Source organism: Myxocyprinus asiaticus, chromosome 19, assembly GCF_019703515.2.
Source record: "Myxocyprinus asiaticus isolate MX2 ecotype Aquarium Trade chromosome 19, UBuf_Myxa_2, whole genome shotgun sequence".
NCBI lineage: Eukaryota > Metazoa > Chordata > Actinopteri > Cypriniformes > Catostomidae > Myxocyprinus > Myxocyprinus asiaticus.
This window is the reverse complement of record NC_059362.1, coordinates 38694892-38721088: the sequence shown is the minus strand read 5'-3', so window position 1 is coordinate 38721088 and position 26197 is coordinate 38694892. Positions and strand designations below refer to the sequence as shown.

The following is a 26197-nucleotide window of genomic DNA, read 5'->3' as shown; positions in this document are numbered from 1 at the left end:
TGGCCCCGGATCCGCCTCCCCTGCCAAAGCATTGCACATTTCACATATAGCAGCTTTCTTGCAGGACCCATCCACACAGATTCCCTTTAACACATTTTTAAACTCTGGCCAATTAGTTCCCAGAATTAGTGGATGTGTGAGGTGGGAACTAACCGCTGCCCCCACTCTATGCTTTTTTCCCCAAAATTTAATAATGAGGGTCACTACAGGGTAGTCGTGAATATCCCCATGCACACACTTCACCCTCACCCTTTTGTTTGCGCCCAAAGCCTCGTGTTGAACCAAATATTGGTGGATAGTGGTCTGGTTACAGCCCGTATCCACCAAGTCTTGATGAGTACTCCCCTTGACACTTACCGGCATACTGTACGCTCTGGCTCAATCGGGGGCAGCCCGTGGAGTGTCTACAGTTCCCAGCTCCATCACGGGGCATTGATCCTGGAAGTGTCCCGGATCCCAGCAACTCTAGCAGGCTGGCCCAGGCATTACGCCTGCACCTGTGTCGGCGGGTACATCCACCTGAGGGGGAGAGTGATGAGGTACAGAAGTCCCTGGGGGAAACAAACCCCCGCAAACGGGGAACCGGCTTGAGTGGAGAGAGCAGAGTGAGAGGAGAGAGGGAGGTGGGAAGAGATCGGGGAAAACATAGGGGGAGGGGAGAGAGAGTGGGAGGGCTCTTCCGCCCTCTGGTACGCTAACAGATGGTCCTCGGCCAGCTGGACAGCCTCCTGCAGCAACGCCGGGTGGTGGCACTGGACCCACTCCGCCATTCCTTTCGGTAGCTGATACATCAGCTGCTCCAGCACCACCTGGCCGAACATTCCCTCGACATCGTGGTCCTCCGCCAGCAGCCACTTCCGGCAAGCGTTGAGTGAAGGCAAATGATTGACCGTCGCCCTACAACTTCATTAAGCAGAAAAGCTGTACTGCTCAGGGCTGCGGCCGACCCGCAGCAAGAAACCAGGAGGCTTGCCACCGGCAGTTGTTGTACCATGAGCTGGGCTTCCCCGAACAACAAGGGAATGAGTCTGGCCGCCTACAAAGCACGCGGCCAGCCCCAGATCTCGGCCGTCTGCTTGAACAGATCTAGGAAGGCTTCTGGATCATCTTCTGCCCCCATTTTCATGAGAGCGGCCGGGGGCATGGGGGCTGCCATGTCCGGGGTCGCAGCCGGGGCTCTCTCCTAGCTTAGTAGGCTTCGGATCGCATGCCGGTCCTCGGAGCACCTCATGAAAGCTGCGGTCTTGGTCCTGACGTAGCTCAAGCAGGGCCTGTTGGTGGGTGGCGTGCAGACCGGCGAGGGACTTGAGGACTTCGGCCAGCTGCGAGGACTCCATGATGGCGTACTTCCTCCAAATTTCCCAGATTTCGGCACCAGTGTAAGGACTTGATGTAGGGAGGGAAAGGAGGACACAGGTAACTGTGTTCTTCAACTTAAAAGTATGACTTCAATAAACAAATTTAAAGGGCTTTTCAGTGCGACACTCTTCAGATAACACAAGACGGGTAGTTCTCTCCCTTGGTCTCTGGTGTGGTCACTCTTTATCGTTCTCCCCAATGATTACTGCAATTAGCTCAGGTGTATGCACCCTTACCGCTTTCTCTCTCTCTGGACGAATGCTCGACCACGCCCCCACCGCCACACATATACAGTACACACTCAACGACCCACATGTCAAACCTTGAGGCGAATGAGCTACAACAGCAGAATACCACGTCAGGTTCCACTTCTGTCAGCCAAGAACAGAAAGCTTATGCTTCAGTGGGCACAGGCTCACCAAAACTGGACAGTTAAAGACTGGAAAAACATAGCCTGGTCTGATGAATCTCAAATCTCTACCACAGATGGTAGGCCCACTGCATCCTCAGCTTTCTGTTCTTGTCTGACAGAAGTGGAACCCAATATGGTCTTCTGCTGTTGTAGCCATTCACCTCAAGGTTTGACATGTTGTGCATTTTGAGATGTTATTTTACTCACTAAAATTGTACAGAGTGGTTATCTGATTTACCATAGCCTTTCTGTCAGCTCGAACCTGTCTGGCCATTCTCCTTTGACCTCTCTCATCAACAAGGCGCAGAACTGCCGCTCACTGGATGTTTTTTGTTTTTGGCACCATTCTGATAAACTATAGAGACTGTTGTGAGTGAATATGCCAGGAGATCAGCAGTTACACAAATACTCAAACCAGCCCGTTTGGCACCAACAATCACGCCACGGTCGAAATCACTGAGAACAAATTTTTTCCCCATTCTGATGGTTGATGTGAACATTATCTAAAGCTCCTGACCCCGTATATATATATCAATAACTTTCACTTGGTCGAGGGCATGCCTAAGGATTTCGTCTCTCAACTGCTAAAGAGGGAAATCCCTTTCGGGAAATCCTTTAAGGATGGGAGGGGCCGAAGCCTCCCCCTCCCTCACGTCACCCTGACATGGAGCTGACGAAGATGGCCCAGGATCTGCCTCCCCTGCCAAAGCATCGCTGCCAGCAAGCATGTTTATGATACTATATATATATATATATATAGTATCCTAAACATTTGTATGTATGTATACAAATAACGAAAAACATATTATGATGAACCAAAAACAGCCACCAACATGTATATTCAGTATATTCAGAAATGGAATATATACTGTATATAGTATATATTTATAGTGTACATATATTGAATATACAGAAATGTTTGGTGGTTGTTTTTGGTTCATCATAATATGTTTTTCATTTTAATCCCAGATGAAGCATGTACTGCATGTCATTTTCTTGCTGACTTAAACACTTGTGATCATTATGTAACTGTTCAGAAACAGAACCATTAGAAATCTCAAAATGATTATCACAGTTACAAAGACAAAAAATGCCTGTTTTTCTATCTTGTCTGTTCTAAGAATTCAAGCTTAACACTTTTGTTCAGTTTGATGTCAAACAAATTAAAACGGCATCTAAACCAACAGTTTTATTAACCCATCATCTGTTTGTAGGTTCATAAGAAAGACTCATCAGAATTTGGACAACAGCCATAGCAAAAACATTAACAGTGTGAATTGTACAATAATTTTTTTTTGACACAACACTTTTTCAAATCTTTAATTTAGAATTGCTTTAGCACATTAGTCCTGACACATTACTCAGTGTCCTCTTTCACAGAATATTTACATGAAAAACAAACAAGCGAGAATCTTGTCACAACTTTGCATAAAGCAATTACTTTATTACCAGAATTTTGACCACTCCAAGATACAGTCTAGTGAGATGTGACAGAAAGAAAGAAAAAAACATTCCAAAATGTACTTCACTTCAATTGACAAGTCTTATACAACATTCATTAAAACACTTTACATAGCTGACAATATGACAGTTAAAACTATGAATCTTAGGGCTCTACAATGTGATAGCAAATTATGACTCAGTCTGATGTGCCCTAGCTAAACTGTTGAATCAAAACATGAATAAATGATTAATCCTTTTATGTTAGTTAGATGTACAGCATGCTTGTGCACAAGGACTATGTCTTCAACTGGTTTGTGTAATTTGTATAAAAGAAACATAATCTACAGCCTCAGTCGAAATTCAGGGTAACAAGCCAATTTAGCACATAAGAAACCATGGTGTCACATACAAACATACCAATGGGTCATGCACATAACAAACACACAAACATATTCAAAAATTGGAGGTGTTACAAATCTACAGTACTCTTAAGCATCCTGAGAATCATCAATCACTATCTTAGCACTCAAACAAGGGCTTTAGCATTTTCATTCCACTTTGTAAACATTGCATTATTACTGTATGCTGTCTCTCATTTACGGTAAGACAGTACATTTCTTAAAGATGAAGACAATGTTAGACAAAATGGTGTATGTGTCATTTTATACACATTTCAGACAGTGTCATCAGTATTTGTTCATTCATAATTATTATACAGTAGGATTTTCCACAGTGTACAGTTAACATCCTCTCTGCAGGAAGCTTCATGCTGTAACTTCAAAGTGAGATTATTTATGTGGCCTACTTCTGTTTTCAAAGTCAGACAGTTACAGCAAACTGTCTCGCAGTGTCCTCTTTACAGAGAAACAGACTTCTGGTGCAAACACTGGACGGACAAACATTATCCTGTCCTTTTTTGACCATATGTAGCCCGTATGCACATCAGCACTCAAAATGCTGCCAACCGTTCATTCTGTTTCATGTCATTTAGATTTTTTTCCACTATGGTGGATTATGAAAATACATTCAAGGACAAATTTAAGGTCTATCAATCCTTGAGTTAGAGATAATATATTTTGTCCAAAGTAAGTGTTCTTGAATAAGACAAAGTGTTTCTGGTTGAAACTGTCATATCTGCAATATCTGCACTATACAGATCAAAATGTTACAGGAAAAAGATGATCCTGTGTCTCCCTTGCCTTTGACATAGATAACATCTTAAAAATCACCGTTGGTCATAGAAAAGTCAAATATTATACATCTCCCTTATTTTACTATCATATTTTACAGTGTAAATCCACACTGTTAGAGGACTTTATAGAAGAATAGGGAAAACTATTGCACAGTTGACAAATACAGTAAAGCAGTGGTTCTCAGCTGGTGGTCTCTCATGTCATAGCTCTGTTCGGACAACAGGGAAAAAAAATGCTAAATGCAAATAATAAAATCCAACTGACCATATAATCTTATAGCAATATAAACAGGATAAGCAACTTTTAAAAGGGAGGAAAAAAACGCTTCCTACAAGTTTTGCTATTGACATCAAAGGCCATGTCTCCAATTAAACTCTAATATATTTTGAATGAAATTTGCTTGGTAGAGCAAAAAATAAACAGCTTGATTTATTGAGAATTCTGTAATGGTGGGGACATTTTTGCAAAATGATATTACATGGTTCCTTTTATGTGGTATATCATGACAGTTCCGAAGTGAAATGTCTACTTAGTGATGTTAAAAGCGTGTTAAATGTTCTCCCAAATGAATGAGGTTTTAAAGGTTAATGCTCGAGTTGAAATCGAAAAAAAACCTGCCTTCCGACCCTAAACTTTAAACCTAAACCTAACCAATAGTGTCAATAAAGCAAATGAGAGATGAAAAATGACATTTCTAAAGCAACCACGTCATTTTTTGGTGATTCTATGACACTTTCAGCTCACATGTCAAGTCGCATGCTCTTCAGGACTCTGAAGTCGCAGGCTCTATCAATTGTGCTACCACACAATTTTATACACTCAAACAAGCTTGTACATGTTGTTGGTTATGTAATAAAATTTGTTTTTAAATTAATCTATCGCCTGACAAGTAATGCACTATAGTAAAAGTGTTTAGATGTCATAAGATTGTGTGAGGAACAGGTCGTAAAGAGTTTATGAACTGATAATCTGCCGTTTTACAATAAAATAATGACATTGTTGTTTTAGTGCATCTAGTGTTAATTTCCCAGGAGACTGCCGCAATATGTACAACGGGGGACAGCAAAAATAATTTTGCCAAATCTTAGTAACAGGGACATTTTGCATGACATGCTCTCATCCTCCAAAATCATGAAAAAAACCTGTGCAAAGTAAAAACAAAATGCGGCCTGACTACATTAAATATGGGTTCACATGCAGTGAGGATAAACATGGTTTGTGCTGGCCATTATGCGTTTTGTCTAATTAATTATTGGCTGCCGAGATCATGAAACCATTCAAATTTAAGAGCCATTCAAAAACCATTCTTATTATGTAGTCAATTTTAGACTTAAGTTATTTCTCCAATGTAGTGTTAATATGCATTTTGCGTATTGTTGGACATATGTAGGTCATGGTTATGACACGTGTTTACTTTAGTACAATGAATGATTTTTGTACTTTTTAGGTCATAATTTGATGTCCAATATAAAATCTGGGCCCTAAAGCAAAACCCGTTAAGAACCACTGCTGTGTATTTACAGTACTTTTTAACTGTGCACAAGTGTTATGAATGCATTGGCTTTACATGTACAGAACACACAAATTCATACATGATTAAATACAGAAACCTCCCCATATTATAAACCTAATAACAATATTTTGCATGAGAATGTGTTTTCAATTAACTAGAGAGATACTCAATTAGTACAGAGTTATCAGTCAAGTAAAATTTTAAAGATTTTGATTATTCTGAGGCTGTAGACTTTATATGCCTCTGAATCTCATAATGTGTCTTCAGTGTAAGCTCTTTCATTGTTTAAGGTTGAAATCGGATTCGGTTTCAAATGCCGTCCTCCTGTCTTCTATGGCCATGCATACAAATACAGAGATCCCAGACCCTGATATAACCCAGACACGCTAAACATAATCTTATTACCAATGAGTAAAAGGAAATGGCCTGTGCCAAGAGATAGGCTAAGGACCTTAGTGAATGCATGTTGCCAGATTTCTGTTCCTAATGAGATTGTATACTCTGACATAGAAAAATAAATATCTGAATATTTAGAGCAATACTTAATTATTTACCAAGTTTTAAACTTTTTTCATGGCTGAGTAGTCTTATGTACAATAAGAAAAAACAGCAGCATCTTCCTTACAACAAATGTAAACAGATTATTTAAGATCTTGAATAAATAAGCTAAATAAATGTGAATCTACCCAGTAACACAATTTTTTTGACAGGTGTTAAAATTTGCAACTAGATTTGCAATTCCAGAAGGAAATACCAATGCTTGCAAGGCAGAAAAAAAAAAAAATATTTAAATTTGAGGTAAATTCAGGTTTCAGGTTTTGATTTGTGGTAAATTAAATTCTGCATTAGAACCGCTTTGTTGTTATCATGACACTCAGCAAGCATCATGTTGACTGTGACAAACAGAACACTACACCATCTTTGCAGTGTGTAAATGCGGTCTTAGATTTTTAAATGGATGCAAGAAAAGAAGTCCAATCACAAAAAAATATGCATATTGACCTAAGAAGTCCAATAACAATTCATATGCAAATATTACAATAACGTCATCGCTGTCAGTTATCAAGAAGTAAATGAGAGCTTTTAAAACATTACGGTCTAGGAGTTTAGAACAAATCTAATACAGAATGTCTGAGCAATATCAATATAGTGCTGCCTTACAAGCACTGTAATATAAGTTTGATTTAACTGCATATCATTTAACACACTTTTGCAAAATAAAGTGTGATTATATTCAAAAGCTATTTATAAAGGAATAAAGAGGTTAGTAAAAGGATTGGATGGCTCCTTTGGTATTTTTAAAAGTCTAAAAGTAGTGACTATTTAGGAGGATAGCTCTTGAGAGCCCAGCAGCACTGTCTGCACCTGGCCAGGTTGGATGGGGTGTGTCACCCAGTTACTGGCCTGCTGCACGGGCTTTCTGCTGAAGTAATGCGGCCCTCTGCTCCATCATGGCTCTCATCAGGGTAGGGTTAATGGCAGGGCTCATAGCAGGAGACATGGGCCGTAGTGGATACTGGCTGGATTTTGAACTCATTAAAACACACTGGAAGTATGGTATCTTGCCTGTAATACAAACGGCGATTTTCAGTTCACCATACAATTGTGCAAACTGTTCTGACTGAAATAAAAACTTATTTATTTGAACTTATGTGATTTAAGATGGCATTTATATAGACTTATGTAACGGTAGCCAGCTGGTAGGTAGCTGTGCAGTGTGTAAAACATCACTCCCCTGGCCTCAAGAGGCGCACTAGCGACTGATGCTAAAGGTTGTAGCCGTTAGCCTCCTCGTTAGCGTGTCCGCCTCCAATGCCGGAGACCCTGTTTGAATCCCACTCAGATTGGGTTGAGCAGGACCGGTTACAGTGGTGCCGTGACCCGAATGGGAGTGAGGCTTAGGGAGGTGAGTGTAATGGTAGCCAGCTGGTAGGTAGCTATGCAGTGTGTAAAACCTCACTCCCCTGGCCTCAAGAGGCACACTAGCGACTGATGCTAGAGGCTATAGCCTTTAGCCTCCTCGTTAGAGAGCCCAACTCCCATACCGGAGACGCCGGTTCGAGTCCTGTTTGGGTTGAGCAGGACCGGTTACACTTAGATAGACATGTATATAAGCTTAATATTCCTGAACATCAATGGAGTATAATACAAAAGTTTTGGAGGAGCAAATTCGTCTAATCCCATCAAATCAAATCACTTTTATTGTCACACAACCATATACACAAGTGCAATAGTGTGTTAAATTCTTGGGTGCAGTTCCGTGCAACCTAGTAGTCGTGACAGTGATGAGACATTTACCAATTTACAATAAACATCAGATTTACACAACACAATTTAAAATCTAATATACACATAATTACACACAACACAATATACAAATAATAACATACAATGTACAGTATACAATACACACAATATAGAATACACATTATACAAAATTAAAAAAAAAAAAAATTAGTATATATAGTATATATAATATATACAGTAGGTTGTATTGCACTGTATTGACATTCAGGCTGTCGGTTGATAGTAAGTTGCCAGAGTGTTGTTAAGAGAGAATATAATTTATGACAGTCCGGTGTGAGATAATAAGATTAATAAAGTGCAGTGCTGATGTATTTTGATCGTGAGAGATCAAGAGTTCAAAAGTCTGATTGCTTGAGGGAAGAAGCTGTCATGTAGTTGGCTGGTGCGGGTCCTGATGCTGTGATACCGCCTGCCTGATGGTAGCAGTGAGAGCAGCCCATGGCTCTGGTGGCTGGAGTCTCTGATGATCCTCCGAGCTTTTTTCACACACCACCTGGTATATATGTCCTGGAGGGAGGGAAACTCACCTCCGATGATGTGTCTGGCAGTTTGCACCACCCTTTGCAGGGCTTTGCGGTTGTGGGCGGTGCTATTGCCGTACCAGGCGGAGATGCAGCCAGTCAGGATGCTCTCTACAGTGCTGGTGTAGAACCGTGTGAGGATGTGGCGGTTCATTCCAAACTTCCTCAGACGTCTCAAGAAGAAGAGGCGCTGATAAGTCTTCTTCACAACGGCCTCAGTGTGGACCGACCATGTGAGTTCCTCAGTGATGTGGACACCCGGGAACTTGAAGCTGCTGACTCTCTCCACTGGTGCTCCATTGATGGTGATGGGGCTGTGTTCTCTTTCTCTTCTCCTGAAGTCCACCACAAGCTCCTTTGTCTTACTGACGTTGAGGGAGAGGTTGTGCTCCTGACACCAGTGTGTCAGAGTGTGCACCTCCTCTCTGTAGGCTGTTTCATCATTGTCAGTGATCAGACCTACCACCGTCATATCATCAGCAAACTTAATGATGGCATTGGAGCTGTGTGTTGCCACACAGTCATGTGTGTACAGAGAATAAAGGAGTGGGCTGAGAACAAAGCCCTGTGGTGCTCCAGAGTTGAGGGTCAGTGATGAGGAGATGTTGCTGCCCAAGCTGAACACACAGCTCCAATGCCCTCATTAAGTTTGCTGATGATACAGCGGTGGTAGGTCTGATCACTGACAATGAGTGGTGGTGGTGTAGTGGACTAAAGCACTGAACTGGTAAGCTAAAGGTTGTTGGTTCAATCCCCTCAGCCACCACCATTGTGTCCTTGACCAAGGCACTTAACTCCAGGTTGCTCCAGGGGGATTGTCCCTGTAATAAGGGCACTGTAAGTTGCTTTGGATAAAAATAAAAGCGTCTGCCAAATGCATTAATATATATATATATAAATATATTCTAACCACCTGGTGTCTGCTTAACAGGAAGTCCAGGATCTAGCTGCACAGCAAGCTGTTTAAGCCCAGAGCCCAGAGTTTCACATAAGGCTTGGAGGGCACTATGGTGTTGAATGCTGAGCATTAGTCTACAAACAGCATTCTCACAAAAGTGTTCTTTTTTTCTAGGTGGGAGAGAGCAGTGTGTATTGTAGATGCAATGGCATCATCATCAGTGGAGCGGTTGTTGCGGTAAGCAAACTGCAATGGGTCCAGTGATGGAGGCAGCACAGAGCAGATGTAATCTCTGATTAGTCTCTCAAAGCATTTGCTGATGATGGGGGTCAGAGCAACAGGATGCCAGTCATTTAAGCAAGTGATTTTGGATTGCTTTGGAACAGGCACAATGGTGGATGTTTTAAAGCATGTGGGGACTACAGACAAAGAGAGGGAAAGGTTGAAAATGTCCGTAAAAACACCAGCTAGTTGGTTCGCACACGCTCTGATGACGCGGCCCGGAATGCCATCTGGACCCGCAGCTTTACGAATATTCACCTGTCGGAAGGATCGGGTTACATCTGCTACAGAGACGGAGAGTGAACTAACCTCTGTAGCTTCGGCCGCGAGAGCTCTCTCCACGAGGGCAGTGTTATTTCCCTCAAAACGAGCATAAAAAGTATTTTGCTCATCTGGGAGAGAGGCAGCGGTGTTCACGGCGGAGTTTTTATTCCCTTTAAAGTCCGTGATGATGTTAATTCCCTGCCACATGCTTCTAGAGTTGGTGGTGTTGAACTGTCCTTCAATCTTGTTCCTGTACTGACGTTTTGCTGTTCTGATAGTTTTTCAGAGGGCATAACTGGCTTGTTTATGCTCCTCCGCGTTCCCGGAATTAAAAGCGGAGGTCCGCGCATCAAGTGCCGCGCAAACATCGCTATTAATCCAAGGTTTCTGGTTCGGGTAGATCCATATTGTTTTGGTCGGAACAACGTCCTCTACTCACTTTCTGATGAAACACGTTACACTATCAGCGTAAAGCTCGATGTCATCATCAGAGGTGGACCAGAACATCTCCCAGTCCGCGTGATCAAAATAGTGTTGTAGCGTAGAGTCTGATTGGTCCGACCAGCACTGGATCGTTCTGAGGGTGGGTGCTTCCTGTTTCAGTTTCTGCCTGTAAGCGGGCAGAAGCAGAACGGAAGAGTGGTCCGATTTGCCAAATGGTGGGCAGGGGAGGGATTTGTAGCCATCCCGGAAGGGAGAGTAGCAATGGTCCAAAACCCGGTCCCCTCGTGTGTTAAAACTGATGTGTTGGTGGTATTTTGGTGCGACTGATTTGAGATTGGTTTTGTTAAAGTCCTCGGTCACAATGAACGTGGCCTCAGGGTGCGCAGTTTCCTGCTTGCTTATAATCCCATACAGTTCCTTGAGTGCCCGCTTGTGGCGGGATGTACACAGCTGTGATAATGACTGCTGTGAATTCCCTCGGTAGCCAGAATGGTCGACACAGAAGCATGAGAAATTCCAGATCAGGAGAGCAGAAAGACTTGATAGAATGTACGTTCCTCTGATCACACCAGGGTTTGTTGTTCATAAAACATACACCACCACCTCTGCTTTTACCTGAGAGGTCTTTCGCTCTGTCTGCTCGGTGCACGGAGAACCCCGTGGGTTCAATGGCTGAGTCTGGAATCTCCGCAGACATCCAAGTTTCTGTAAGGCAGATAATGCAGCAGTCCCTCGTCTCTAGTTGGAAAGAGATCTGCGCTCTCAGCTCGCAGAGCTTGTTGTCCAGAGACTGAACATTTGCCAGTAGAATACTGGGTAGCGGGGGTCGATTTGCGCAACGTCTTACTCTGATGAGAACGCCAGCTCTGTTTCCCCTTTTCCTTTTGCGTTTCCGCGGCCGGGCTGCCCAGACAAAGGGCTTCGCTAGCCTGTTTGTAAACAGCAGGTCGGCATTGAGGAATTTGAAGTCCGGTTTACGCTGTGTAATTGCAGAACCAATGTCCAAAAGTGTTTGTCTGTCGTAGACAATAAGGCAGACAACATCCAAGACAAAAAACATAAGAATTGTAAACAAAACAAACAAAAAACTACAATGTTGTGTCGGAGCTTGCAACGCAGCAGCCATACTTGGCGCCATCTTGAGTCCAGTCAATCACTATATATACGGTAAGTACATCAAAATGTGAATCCATGAATAAAAATTACATCAAAGTATGTCCTCTTTTACAGTAGCTGGTTGTGGTAGTAAAACTTCTATAATGCACTGTATAGTGTTGTTAAGGTGAGGCTCTGTAGAATTAAGTTTACTTACCTGTTTTTTTGCCCTCTGTGACATTTTCCTCAGCTTTCAGTTCTTCTAAGGAAGTTTGTTAGTAAGAGACACATAGAATAAATATTCACCCACTTCAACATACAATATACACTGCTACAATCACACATTTTAAAGTTTAAAGGGACTTTCAGGTAATTATAGAATATCTGTTCAAATTTAGACCCAAGGAGGGAGGGAGGTAGAGGGATGACTTGAATTTTAAAGTAATGATGACCTTGAAAATTTACTCTAACAAATGAAAATGAGACTTAATAATAATATAAAATAAATTCACTTACAACCGATAAATTATTTCATATCCTTAAAGTTACTGAACATTTGCAAGAAAAAAAAAAGAAAAAAATATTATATATATATATATATATATATATATATATATATATATATATATATATATATATATATATATATATATATACTTGAACTAGAGTAGTAAGAAATATTCATTTTAAGATGTATCACAGGATGGTATTGAAACAACACAAAGAAAAACACAGTCACTGACAAACACAATGGCTGACCATGGGCAAAAGCTGAATTGTGATAAGATAAAGTATGTGAGTTATTGTAAATGCATGCACAGAGGATGTTCACAGGCAATCGGAGTGCTTGACATGGGAAACATAATTGTTTTCAGCAAAACAATTTATCACTGCATGTTGTATTACATTCTGAAGGAAGCAGTGAACAGACATAAAATGTAGTCTTTAACAAGCAAGACAAGCAAGCAGGTGTTATTGTAGGAGAGTGACATAGGAGTTCACACATAGCCAACCAGACAGCAGCATTAGTGTAATAATATCTGAATTTAATTTGCAATATTACTAATGATGTTTAAAAATAGTTTCATCTTTCTGTTTTCTGTGGGAACAATAACCTTGAATAGTAACAACCAGGGTTGGGCACCTGGATTGTACCTCAATTTTGAATTTGAGCTAACAACCAGAATCCAGACTTGTAATTTGAATTTAAGGAAGTAGAATTCAAATGGAATCAAATTCAAATAAATGAATGTAACTGCTGTAAGTTCAATGACCTATAAACATATTGTAATATACACAACATATGGGGTGTTTACAGAAACTTTAGAAGACAGTACATAGATATCAGTGGCTGAAACACCACCTATAGATGTTTGTATGTAATTTATAGATATTTCATTGTTTAATAAATTAACCATATCATTATATGGACCAGGGTGGAAGAACACTTCATTTCCCAGAATGCTCTAAACTACCCCAAACTTTAGTGGACATTTTGTGGTTCTATATGGCTAACTTAAAATCTGTTTTGATGGCTGTGTTAGTTGTTTTGAAGGTATTGAACTTAGAGTTTAGAGGATAGAGAAATATGTCTCATCAGCTGAGTAAATCAGAGAATAAAATAATAAATTTTAAGGGGCTGTTTACACGACAATGTTTTCAACTAAAAACGGAAAACTTTTTATGCGTTTTGGCTGTTCATTTACATGACAACGGCGTTTTGGGGCCTGAAAACTCAAACTTTTGAAAACGGGTTTCAAAGTGCAAGTTTTTGAAAAGGATGCCATTATCGTCTCCATGTAAACATATAAAAACGCGAATTTGTGAAAAGATGACGTCATACGCACGCGTATTACGTGTTATATAAAGAATGATGGATTGATAGGCATCAATTTGAGATGTATAATAATTAATATGAATACTGGTGTCTGTGCAAATAACAATAATCAACAATGTATTAATTTGGAGTGTTTTATATGGAGTGTGAACATTGTACAGTAGGCAGAACCTGCTATTTGAAAATCTTGAAATGAATGAATGGATTCAGATGGGAAACATTTATTTGTATTTTAAATGTTATTTATTTATTTACTTAATTTTATTTGATGTACCTTTACCCTGCAATTCATTCACCCACCGCTTATGTATATAGCCTATAGACAGAGATGTAATGCAATATACAGTATTCAATGATATGCTTAGAATATGAAAACACGAGGCAGTGAAAATGCATGTTAGATCCAGTGTACACAAGACCTCTCTCTCCATCAGAAGATATCCATATATCAGAGTTCTGTCTGATACCTAAAACCAGCCAACATCAACAGTTTCTTATGTTAACTTACTCTCCTACCAGCCCAAGAGTCAGCAGAGGGAATACAGAAGAAGGCAGGAGATGAAGTGATGGTAAAAATGAGCAGAGTTTATTGAATAATCTTGAGAGTACAGTCTATAGGCATGCACGCAAGTACTTCAAAACAACGCGTGAGACATTCAAAAATACAATGGCGGACTACAGGATTGTGTTTGTGCTGCTCAAGATTTTGAGTTTATTGACGCTTCCCAGCAAAGTAATTGTAGTAATAAAGCAACCTCATCGTCCGTCCAGACAAAATTGCTCGATGCTTTCACCATCTTCATTGTTTGTATTCACCGCTTTGTGGAAGAATGCTTATGTGCACAGGTGCGTAGTGTTTCTTTACAAAGTGACATCGCCAACTACTGGCCTGGCATGCATAATACAGCATTTTTAGTCGTTATCGCGGATCCGTGTGAACGGTGATCGTTTTAACAACGTTGTCGTCTGTACGCAAAACTTTTCAAAAACGCAAAGGAAAAACATTTCCGTTTTTAGTACATTGTTGTCGTGTAAACGTACCCTAAGGGGCTGTTTACACGACAACATTTTCAACTAAAAACAGAAAAAACTTTATGCGTTTTGGCTGCTCGTTTACACGACAATGCCGTTTTGGGGCCTGAAAACGCAAACTTTTGAAAACGGGTTTCAAAGTGCAAGTTTTTGAAAACGATGCCGTTATCGTCTCCGTGTAAACATACAAAAACACGAATTTGTGAAAACGATGATGTCATGCGCACGCATATTATGTGTTCAGTCTATAGGCATACGCACGAGTACTTCAAAACAACGCGCGAGACATTCAAAACTACAATGGTGGACTACAGGACTATGCTTGTGCTGCTTAAGATTTTGTCCAGACAAAACTGCTTGATGCTTTCACCATCTTCATTGTTTGTATTCACCGGTCTGTGGAAGAATGCTTATGTGCGCAGGCGCGTAGTGTTTCTTTACAAAGTGACATCGCCAACTACTGGCCTGGCATGCATAATACAGCGCTTTTAGTCATTTTCGCGGATCCGTGTGAACGGGGATCGTATTGACAACGTTGTCATCTGTACGCGAAACTTTTCAAAAACTCAAAGAAAAAACTTTTCTGTTATTAGTACATCGTTGTTGTGTAAACATAACTTAGTCAAAACTAATGATCTAATCATTTTCTTTATTAGTTTTATTTTATTTATTAACACTGAATTAAAATTGAGTACATTTCTCTTCTTGTCATTCCAATTCAACATCAGAATCAGAATCAGAATCAGCTTTATTGCCAAGTACGCTTACACATACTAGGAATTTATCTTGGTGACGGGAGCTTCCAGTGCACAACAATACAAAACAGCAACAAGACATAGATAATAATAAAAATATTTAAAAATTGAATAAAAATTTTTTTTAATAAAAAAACAATTAAGTATATATAGAATACACAATAAGACAATACACATACATTTACACACACACACACACACACACACACACACACACACACACACACATACATATATATATATAGTTGCAATCAAAATTATTCAACCCCCCTGACCAGCAATACATTCTGGTGATGTGAACTAAAACACATCAACTAAAACCTCAGTAAACAGTCAAAGTAAGTTTTTAATACACATTTGAGTGATTTTGAGAACAAAGAGTTCAGTTTACCCAAATTTTAAAATAAAAAATAACTAATTCTCTCCACAAATGTCATGTCAAAAATATTCAACCCCTAAAGTCAATCATTTGTGGAGCATCCTTTATCCTTAATAACAGCAAATAAATGTTTCAGGTAAGTGTTCCCAGGCTTCGGACACCTCTCTATTAGAATTTTTACACATTTCTCATGAGCAAAAGCTTCCAGCTCATTGACATTCTTTGGTTTCTGTGCTGCCACTGCTTCCTTGAAATCCCAACAAAGGTTTGCAATGGGATTTTAATGATGGACTGAAAGGGCCATTTAAGGACATACCACGACCTATCTTTGAACCAGATTTTGGACAGCTTGGATGTATCCTTGGTGTTATTGTCTTGCTGGAAAGTCCAGTGATCACCGAGCTTCAATTTACACACTGAAGGCATCACATTTTTCATGACAAAATGGCCTGATACCTGTAAGAATCCATGGTGTCAGTCACATGGTTAGGATAGCCACTTCCTGCAGCCGCAAAACACCCCCATAACAGGAATGACCCACCTCCATGCTTGACTGAGGGGATGGTGTCGTTCTTGTCATCACCTTGTCATCTTACTCCAGACGTACTGCTGACCCATGGGTCTAAAACTTATTTTCAGTTTAGTGTCATACATCTATAAAACCTTCTTCCAGGACTCCACAAGTCTTTCCTACTTCTTTCCTATTACTTCTTGAATATTCAAGTCAACATTTCCCTTGGTGAAGTTTTGCTTTCTTCCACACCCCAAGAAGGTTGCTGTTGTACCATATTTAAAAATGTATGAATGGTGCTGCCAACTTTGTCTATTGGAAATTGAAGTGCCTTGGAAATGTACTTTTAGCCATGACCTTTCTTGTGTAATGAAATAATCTCCTCTATTAGCTTTTGAGACAGCTTATTTTTAATTGCATTTTTTGCATAGAAATACATTTTTGCTTATAATGCTAAACTTAATTTTAAAACTTAAATAAGTGCCATTGCAGATTGATGACTTAATTTTGTTTTAAAACAATTACTTGTGTAGCATTACATATTTAAGAAATAGCTACATGCAATAGGGGTTGGATAATTATGACATGGCTGTATTTTTTAAAAATCCTGCTATTTACAAATATTAGGTTATATATTCACACTATGACTTTGAATGTGTCACTCATCTGACATAGATGTAAAGTTTAAAAATTCTGGGTCATCAGAAAAGCTTACCTTTGAATAATTGAATAATTTCAATTGCAACTATATATATATATATATATATATATATATATATACACACACACACACACAGACACACACACGTATACACACATACACATAACATACATACATACACACATACATACATTCGGTGGGGAGTGGCCAATTCAATTCAAATTCCAACTCCTAAATTAAAAGGGAGCCAATTCTGAATTTTGCTCAACCCTGGTAACATGGTGTTTCATTTATTTTCAGTAATGAAAACAATTCTCAGATATTGAAAGGGTGATGTTAATTCATCTGGTGGATGGGGAATTGTACCTCAGTGTCGCCTGGAAGTTTTTGAAGTTCTCCAAAGTTCTACAATGTCCAGGTATTTGTTATCACTATGAATGCTTAGCACTGTATTTCGAAATGAAGTCTGCTTACAAATGCATGCATTTGACTATTGCTTTTGACTTTTGAATAATTACATACAGCGCTATTATGAATCACACAAACTACATTTAAACTCATCAAGCAGCTTAATGGAAACTTCACACCATACAGTTCTGTACCACATGAATGTCAGAAAACAACTCACTTGCTGGTGCTGGTGCCTCAGCTGGTTTCTCTGAAGAAAGAATTTGGGTTAGAAAAGATTCATCTGAAAGTGATGGTGACATATTGACCCTGTTCAAAACTTAGTGAACCGCCTCGATGCCTACATAGACAGCTGCCTTCTAAGACAGCATTCAAACTGAAATGGAACACTCTTCATTGGCAGCAACTCCGGATGCCACACAAATAGCATTCAACATAGGAGACTCAACTCCGGAGTTTGATGTTAGCATGTTGCTAAGCTAACAATGCAATACTCTAAGCATAAAAATTTAGCACATAAAACGATGGTCTGCTTCATACCTTCTTCAGCTGTTTTCTCATCAGCTGGAACAGGTGTTTCTGAAGGTGAAGGAGAATAGTGCTTGTCAAATTACTGTATGCTCTTTCTAATCTCCGATGCATTCACATTTACAGAGTCTGACACTTCTGTAATTGCACCTCAACTGTGCATGCAAAACTCTATAATCAAGTTTTATGTCATAAACACATGCTTAGTTATGTAATTACAGAATTATGGAGCAGTGCATGAAACTCCAGGTACACTCCTTTCAAAACAGATCACTGTTTCATGACAGATAACATTTTCTTGTGCCAGCTGGAGTCTAGAATGGATTGTTTTCAGTTTGAATGCACCATATTCATCTATGAAGTAAATGTTATTTTATGAGAACAAAGTCAGCATGTATAGGTGTGCACAACACAAAGCATCCATAGGGAAATTAATATATCCTCAATATTTTGTCATGCAGGACTATTACAAATATGATTTCATGCAGTGAACTGTCCAAACTAAAATGTACCTTCAACAGATTCCGTTTTAGTTTTGGTATCTGCAGAAATCACAGACATTTGTGGGATGGCTTTCTATTTTGTTTTATTTTTGGCCTTTGAAGAATTTATATAATGCAATATTAAAATAGTAATTAAAACTTACCAGTAACTTTAATTGCTTGTTTGGTTTTTGGTGTCGATGCGGCCTTCTTCTTGACTAATGATCAAGTATACAACACAAAGCAATTTTACAGTCAGCACTTGATCACCATTTGATCTTTACTTATAGTCATGTTTGTCGATTACAGTAAACAAGAATGGCTAGCCCTTGCAGTATTTGACATGTTGGCCCTTACAGGACATCAATGAACTAAAGAAGTTAAAAGCACATAAATATTGCATACTAATTTCCTGTCAGCAAGCTTTGCACTCCATAAATCCATACAGTACATTAGGAATCTAAAATGTGGTGACTTATCAGTCATGATGGACCAAGATCATTAATTATATTGAGATGTTCGTTTGATGATTGTTGATTGAAATCTCTTTCCTCCCGTTCTGAGGATGCAAGTCCTGTCTAGAAAAAAGTGTCTTCAACATATTCATGGCAAGACCCCCAGTGCTTAATACTGTATTTCTTATTGTATTCTTATTGTATTCTCTTTTTTAGATGAGGTCTATTTGCTGGAACTTACTTATAAAACTGGAAAAGAGATCCTAAATATATCACAACAAAAGTTTGAACTACATCTGTTCAAATCCCTAACCCAAAGTATGAGCAATATTTATGCTTATCTTATAAAGCCATCTTATGCAGTATATTGAAATATATGAAATAATAACCTACCTTCTGCAATGGGCTTCACTGCCTTTACAAATGTCTCCTCTTCCCATGTAGAGACAAAAAAGAAAATTATTGTATGTAAAAAATAATCAAATAAATAGCAGGTACTTTATTCTTTTCCATATTAAACATCAATTCAATAGCAGGGATTTGAAAGGCAGCAGTGCAATTCCATACAAAACTTCTACTCTCTAAAGGATTCATTGTTTGATTCAGTTGTCTTTGATGTGCCTTGTATGTCACCTAAACAACTCTCTTTGCTTATGCATTCATCCATATCTATACTTCATATCTTATAGTAACGACAAACACAAAGTTTCATGAGACTGACTTTCATCTAAAATTTTTATGCATCACTGCAGGCATTTTGTGGCATCAGATAAAATTAAATGTCAAGTGGAAAGAGGCATTTGTGAGCAATTGATAAGCAAAAGCAGAGGTGGATTTAGAATTCAACCAAGGGTTAAACTAATAGTACAGATCATTAAATGTACTCCCATGAAAAAATCTGAGATGTTGGCTTAATGCAAAATAGTCCATGTCCTGCATTTAAACCAACATTTTGTGACATTGCCATGGGGCTGCTGACAGGGACTTGCCCATAGAGGTGAGACAAGTACCATCCAGTGTGATATTTATAGCTTTAACCACCCAGTTTAGGACACAACTGAACCCATTTCAAGATGACCTGCAAATTGGATCTCTGGCTTTGTCAGAAAACATATAATGTGTAATATAATTACTAATTCAGTAATGTGTTAATTCAGACTTTGGGTTTAAGAGAGCCCTTTTCTGCTCATCTGAAAAGGCCACATGTGAAAATTACCAGGCTCTCAGTATTGCAGAAAATAGTACAAAAGAATAAAAAGAGGATAATGACTTTATTCCATAACTTTAAGCTTTTTCATAATTTTTTTTTAGATGCGCACCAAAGGTTATGTGGTTCAGCGACTTTTTGCTGGAAGCTGCGGTTGTATATTTCTGTATATTTATATAAAGTCCTGTATGTATTGAATTTGTTGTTGTATTGCTTTTATACAACAGCTCAATAAACAAGAAGTTAATATTGAGATATTAAAGTGATAGTTCACCCAAAAATGAAAATTCTCTTATCATTTACTCACCCTCATGCCATCCCAGATGTGTATGACTTTCTATCTTCTGCTGAACACAAGATATGTAGAAGAAAATCTCAGCTCTGGAGGTCCATACAATGCAAGTGAATGGGTACAAAAATTTTGAAGGTCTAAAAAGCATATACAGGCTGCGTAAAAGTAATCCATACGACTCCAGTGCTTAAATCCATGTCTTCAGAAGCTATATGATGAGAGTGAGTGAAAAAATAGATAAATATTTAAGTACTTTTTTTGATGATCAATTCCTACTTCTTTTGTTTTTGGCAATTTGCATTCTTCGAGCATATTGCAACCTATTGGGCAGGGAGGAGAATTTATATTAAAAAAGGATTGAAATATTGGTCTGTTTCTCATCCACACATATCATACCACTTCTGAAGACATGGTTTTAACCCCTGGAGTCTTATGGGTAACTTTTATGCTGCCTTTCTGTGCTTTTTTGAGCTTCAAAGTTTGGGTACCTATTCACTTGCATTGTGAGGACCTACAGAGCTGAGATATTTTTTCTAAAAATCTTCATTTGTGCTCAGCAGAAGAAAGAAAGTCATACACATCTGGTGTGGCATGAGGGTGAGTAAATGAGAGAATTTTCATTTTTGGGTGAACTATCCCTTTAATATTTCTGATTAAATTTGGCCTGATAACCTGTCTGAAATGCAGTGAACACCCCCCTTTGTGTGGCGCTCCTATGCATTGCATAAGTTGGATACCCTGTTTTTGCACCACTGAGAGGATTGGAACTAACTTTTGTGTGTATATATATATATATATATATAGTGCATATAAAGCTACTTTTGAGTTTTGTTGTTGCTACTTTTCCCTTCTTTGCTGCTGCCGACTCTGGGGGTGGGGGGGGTATAGAATAATTATTTAAGAATTATAGTTCCATATTGCCACACAACCAGATTGGTGGTAATTTTGCTCAGGACTTCAAAAGAAAAGTAAACAATAAACAAGCATGACATCAGTTGGCGTTGACAAATTTCTATTTGATTAAACAGGCTCCACTTTACTTAACAGGTAACACAACTGAGTCTCAAAGTAATAATTATTTCTGCTGGTACCTTACCTTTCTTTGAGGTTGGTGACTTCATTTCTGTAGTTTTCCAAAAAACAAAACAATTACAACACAAATTTGTTGAAATATAATTATGATTTTTTTTATATTGTCAATATAATTGTTATATTGACAAATAATTATGATTATGAAGATGTTGATAAATATATGTAATAAATATAATATATAATACATACATGTACATATATTTGATAATACAACATTCTAATTAGTTATACTGTATGTTGAGATTGATAAATAATATCCAATAATAAAATGTACCTTTCTTAGCAGAGGTAGGTTTTGCCTTCCCTTTAGTGATCACTGTCTCTGTAAAAGAGGAAATTATAAAGCTCATTAATATACAACTACAGCTAAGTTAGTTCCTGAACCGTAATTACCTGTGCTTTTAGACTTCTCTTTTACAGCCGTTGGCTCTTAGTCATAAAAATTATATATTTTGTTTGAAAATAGATCTTAACTTGAAATTTATACATTTTTCTATTGTCATTACCTTTCTTTGCAGCTGAAGGTTTTACTTTGTCTTTAGTTACAGCAGGTTCTACATACAAAAATGTACATAAATACACATACATAAAACACTACTGTTGTTATAATAAAGGCAAACGATGCAAACATCATGCCTTAATCACTATGTACATAATCCATGTCATTTGGACTTAAATATTCCCCTTATGTTTTTTATGTGCTCTCACCCTTCTTCACACTAGCTGATTTGGCTTTTTCTTTTGGTGCAGTTGGTTCTGAAATTACAAGTCAGAGGTTTTTATTCACCTCAGGTCTGGTAATGAAGCTAGAAAAAAAGCAAGCTTTTACTGCAGTCAGCAACTCGAGACATTCCTTCAGTACCTTTCCTTTTTGTGGTTTCTTTTGGCTTTGCTTTAGCAGCTTCAGGTTCTTAAGCAAAGAGAACATTATATGAATTATTTCTTTTGGAATGACAAGGACAAATGGTTATCAGATAGAATCTATGCTCAAATAAATTTGAAGATCAACACCTTTCAGTACAGTAGGAGCTTGATAAGTTGTTAAAAAAGGAACCTCTGATTCTGAAAAACACATAGGAAAAAGCCTTTGTAAAACATATTGTAGTGTTGTGAAGAACTTGTGATGTATCAAAATTGAACATGAGAAACATGTCCAGGAAGAATGGAGGGGTCAAACAAGCATGAAAACCTAGAGATAGAAAGGCAACCCATGACCACATGCACTTATCGGCAGATGGTGTCCCAACTGCATTTTCACTGAAAGAAATTAAATTTAATGTCTTATTTTTTGCATTAACTCACATTGTGTTCTACATCATTCTGTGTAATCAATAAGATGTATAAATAAAACACAGAACAAACTTCGATAGTACAGCTTTTAGTGTTTAGTAGCACCTTAAATTTACATAAATGTTAGTATTAACATGACTGACAGTTAATGACCAGAGTTAATGATCTTGAATTACATTTTTGAATACCTGGAATAGCTGATGGTGGTAATGGACTGCTTGTAACTATATGATGCACTGTAATATAAATGATATGTTTTATAATATATTGCAGAGTGTAAAAATAAATTTGATCCTAAAGTACATGATGGAAGTTTTTTGTAATTGGACATGACTGCATTACTCACCATACCAGCCAGGGGGCGCTGGACAATACACAGGTGTTGGACGGCACATTGGAACTATTTTATGGAGTCGGGGGGAAAAGGTTAAGTGTTTCAATCACTCTAGATTGCATTTCATTGTTAATGCAGGGGTCATCGTAAAATGTAAAAGTGTAATATTAGCAAGTAACATGACTATTTGCACTCACGATCTTGCACAGGGGCTGGTGCAGCCGATACTTGGACTTCCTCAGCGGCTGTAGATCCTGTTATTGGGGAAATGAGAGCAATTCTGTTACACTGATGGTGACATTGAATGGAATTCTAAAATCTGCCATCAAATTAAAGATGAAGTGTGTACATTTTTTTTATGTTAAATACTTTCTCCTATGATATGACAACCTAATATTCTGAGTCAAATATAAGAAAGCCATTTGTAAGTTGATTTAACCGATAAGTATAAACATTTGCTCTGTGGCGCTTTAAAAACACTGCTCTGCTTGCGCATCATGACAAGCGCGACACAGTTAAGTAACACTGGCTCAACCTATGGCGTGAGTTTGGGGTGGGACTATCTGTTTGAGCGACCAATGAAAGACGTAAAGAGTGTTCCAGAAACCTGTTTGAAACCAATAAATTGTTGGAATTCCTTTGCTTTATTTTATTTAAACCTTGGAGGCTAGCATTGCAGAAATTACACACTTTAGCTTTGAAGCAAAGTTAAAGGTACTGTACGCAATATTTTATGAAATAGTATGCATAATATGTCCCTTCTCTCTGAAAGATATCACTAAAATTAGTGCCCTGTGATATCTCACCAGTCTCTGTGACAGCACTTAACTGTGTAAACGGCAAACATTTGATCAGCCAATCAGAAGACATTGATGTGCTTTCTGTCTGTCAATCATTTAGCATGCTCTCAAAGGGTGCTTCTCATTTCTGAAATTGTGCATCATCATTCCCTTTCCTTGCTTCCTTTCCTCATTTCTTAGCCCCATCCTCTTAAGTTGTAAAATTAAATGTCCTGTTCACGCTTCAATTCAGAGCGTGTTTTTGCACAACTGCAGTACCTTGGCATGCTTGCCGTTATGTTATTGAAACTTTATTTATTAATATATTCGTAATAAATTCAAATAATTCAAGATGAACTGTTAAAGTATGTGATAATTATGGTTTATTTAAACTGTAAAGGTGAAACTTGAATTAAAACTACTGTACCAGATGTAAAAAGGTAGGGGAATTTAAGCTTGCGTCAGGTGCTTCAACCAAAAAGTCTTTGGCATGTGATGATCCTGTGCTTCCTCACTCAAGCGTCCTCGGTAAGCTTCCTCTGACCTCGATCTTCGCCTCTTCGCGGTGCATTTAGAGAATTGATATGTCCTTAATGGTGGCGAACTTTGATCGGTTTCCGGGTCACAGGCTCGAGGACGGTTGAGCGAGGAAACGAGGTTGCACAATTTAAGAAATGAGAAGCACCCAAAGTATAGTAGTTTAAGTGGAACATTCAGGTTTAAAGGTGCACTCAGTCATTTTTTCCTGATTAAAAAGTTTTACTCCAAAAGAAAGGAATCTTAATTTTTAAACATATGTATACAATCATGAATTCTCACATGAGATGAGGACTGTAGTCAGGTCAGTAACTTTATAAAAGCTGTTTAAATCTACATGGAAAGGGTTTGCACATGGGGGCTACCATGTTAGGATCACATGACCAGCCCAACACTATTGGCTTCATCTAGGTAACCGCCCTGTTATTGGACACTTTCATTCATAGATTCATGACTGTGAGTAGTGAATTTATACAATGGCAACTGTAACTGAAAACTATTGATTATGATTGATGCTGCATCCACGCCGCTAGGTGTCACTGTTAGTCCAAATGGCACTAACAAAAAAGTTACTGAGTGCACCTTTCATGTCATATCAAATCATATCAAATCACTTTTATTGTCACACATCCATATACACAAGTGCAATAGTGTGTGAAATTCTTGGGTGCAGTTCCGATATACATATACAGACTCATAAAAGTTATCAGCTGAGAGCGCTATTTTGCTACTGTTGTGTGACAACCATGAGAAGATAATCTACAGTTCGGTTTCATATATATATATATATATATATATATACACACACACAGTTGTGCTCAAAAGTTTGCATACCCTGGCAGAAATTGTCTTTTGGCATTGATTTTGAAAATATGACTGATCATGCAAATGATCTTTTATTTAAGGATAGTGATCATATGAAGCCATTTATCATCACATAGATGTTTGGCTCCTTTTTAAATCATAATGATAACAGAAATCATCCAAATGGCCCTGATCAAAAGTTTACATACCCTTGAATGTTTGGCCTTGTTACAGACACACAAGGTGATGCACACAGGTTTAATTAAATTAAATGGCAATTAAAGGTTAATTTCCCACACCTGTGGCTTTTTAAATTGCAATTAGTGCCTGTGTATAAATAGTCAATGAGTTTGTTAGCTCTCACGTGGATGCACTGAGCAGGCTAGATACTGAGCCATGGGGAGCAGAAAAGAACTACCAAAAGACCTGCGTAACAAGGTAATGGAACTTTATAAAGATGGAAAAGGATATAAAAAGATATCCAAAGCCTTGAAAATGCCAGTCAGTACTGTTCAATCACTTATTAAGAAGTGGAAAATTCGGGGATCTCTTGATACCAAGCCAAGGTCAGGTAGACCAAGAAAGATTTCAGCCACAACTGCCAGAAGAATTGTTTGGGATACAAAGAAAAACCCACAGGTAACCTCAGGAGAAATACAAGCTGCTCTGGAAAAAGACAGTGTGGTTGTTTCAAGGAGCACAATACGACGATACTTGAACAAAAATGAGCTGCATGGTCGAGTTGCCAGAAAGAAGCCTTTACTGTGCCAATGCCATAAAAAAGCCAGTTACAATATGCCCGACAACACCTTGACAAGCCTCACAGCTTCTGGCACACTATAATTTGGAGTGACGAGACCAAAATAGAGCTTTATGGTCACAACCATAAGCACTATGTTTGGAGAGGGGTCAACAGGGCCTACAGTGAAAAGAATACCATCCCCACTGTGAAGCATGGTGGTGGCTCACTGATGTTTTGGGGGTGTGTGAGCTCTAAAGGCATGGAGAATCTTGTGAAAATTGATGGCAAGTTGAATGCAGCATGTTATCAGAAAATACTGGCAGACAATTTGCATTCTTCTG

At 38.6% G+C, this 26197-nt stretch overlaps 1 protein-coding gene across 18 annotated transcripts in view; it reads right to left on the bottom strand.

Moving 5' to 3' along the window:
• Positions 1–3182: 3182 nt before the first annotated feature.
• Positions 3183–26197, bottom strand: part of LOC127410182 (triadin-like) — an 81121-nt gene continuing 58106 nt past the window's right edge. For 9 of the 18 annotated variants that reach the window (XM_051645290.1, XM_051645296.1, XM_051645294.1 and 6 more), the window contains 16 exons: positions 23192–23248; positions 23007–23060; positions 22849–22896; positions 22382–22432; positions 22233–22280; positions 22079–22126; positions 21877–21924; positions 21645–21692; positions 21375–21401; positions 19173–19211; positions 18489–18542; positions 18355–18384; positions 17855–17893; positions 17535–17564; positions 11949–11993; positions 3183–7486 (listed from right to left, as the gene is read on the bottom strand). In XM_051645290.1, coding sequence (XP_051501250.1) covers positions 7317–7486; positions 11949–11993; positions 17535–17564; positions 17855–17893; positions 18355–18384; positions 18489–18542; positions 19173–19211; positions 21375–21401; positions 21645–21692; positions 21877–21924; positions 22079–22126; positions 22233–22280; positions 22382–22432; positions 22849–22896; positions 23007–23060; positions 23192–23248 — 836 coding nt within the window. In that variant the 3' untranslated portion in view covers positions 3183–7316. Of the gene's footprint in view, positions 7491–11379; positions 11653–11948; positions 11994–17272; positions 17312–17534; positions 17565–17854; positions 17894–18354; positions 18385–18488; positions 18543–19172; positions 19212–21374; positions 21402–21644; positions 21693–21876; positions 21925–22078; positions 22127–22232; positions 22281–22381; positions 22433–22848; positions 22897–23006; positions 23061–23191; positions 23249–26197 lie in introns of those variants that run through there. The other 9 variants (XM_051645306.1, XM_051645307.1, XM_051645308.1 and 6 more) reach the window with 9 other exon arrangements.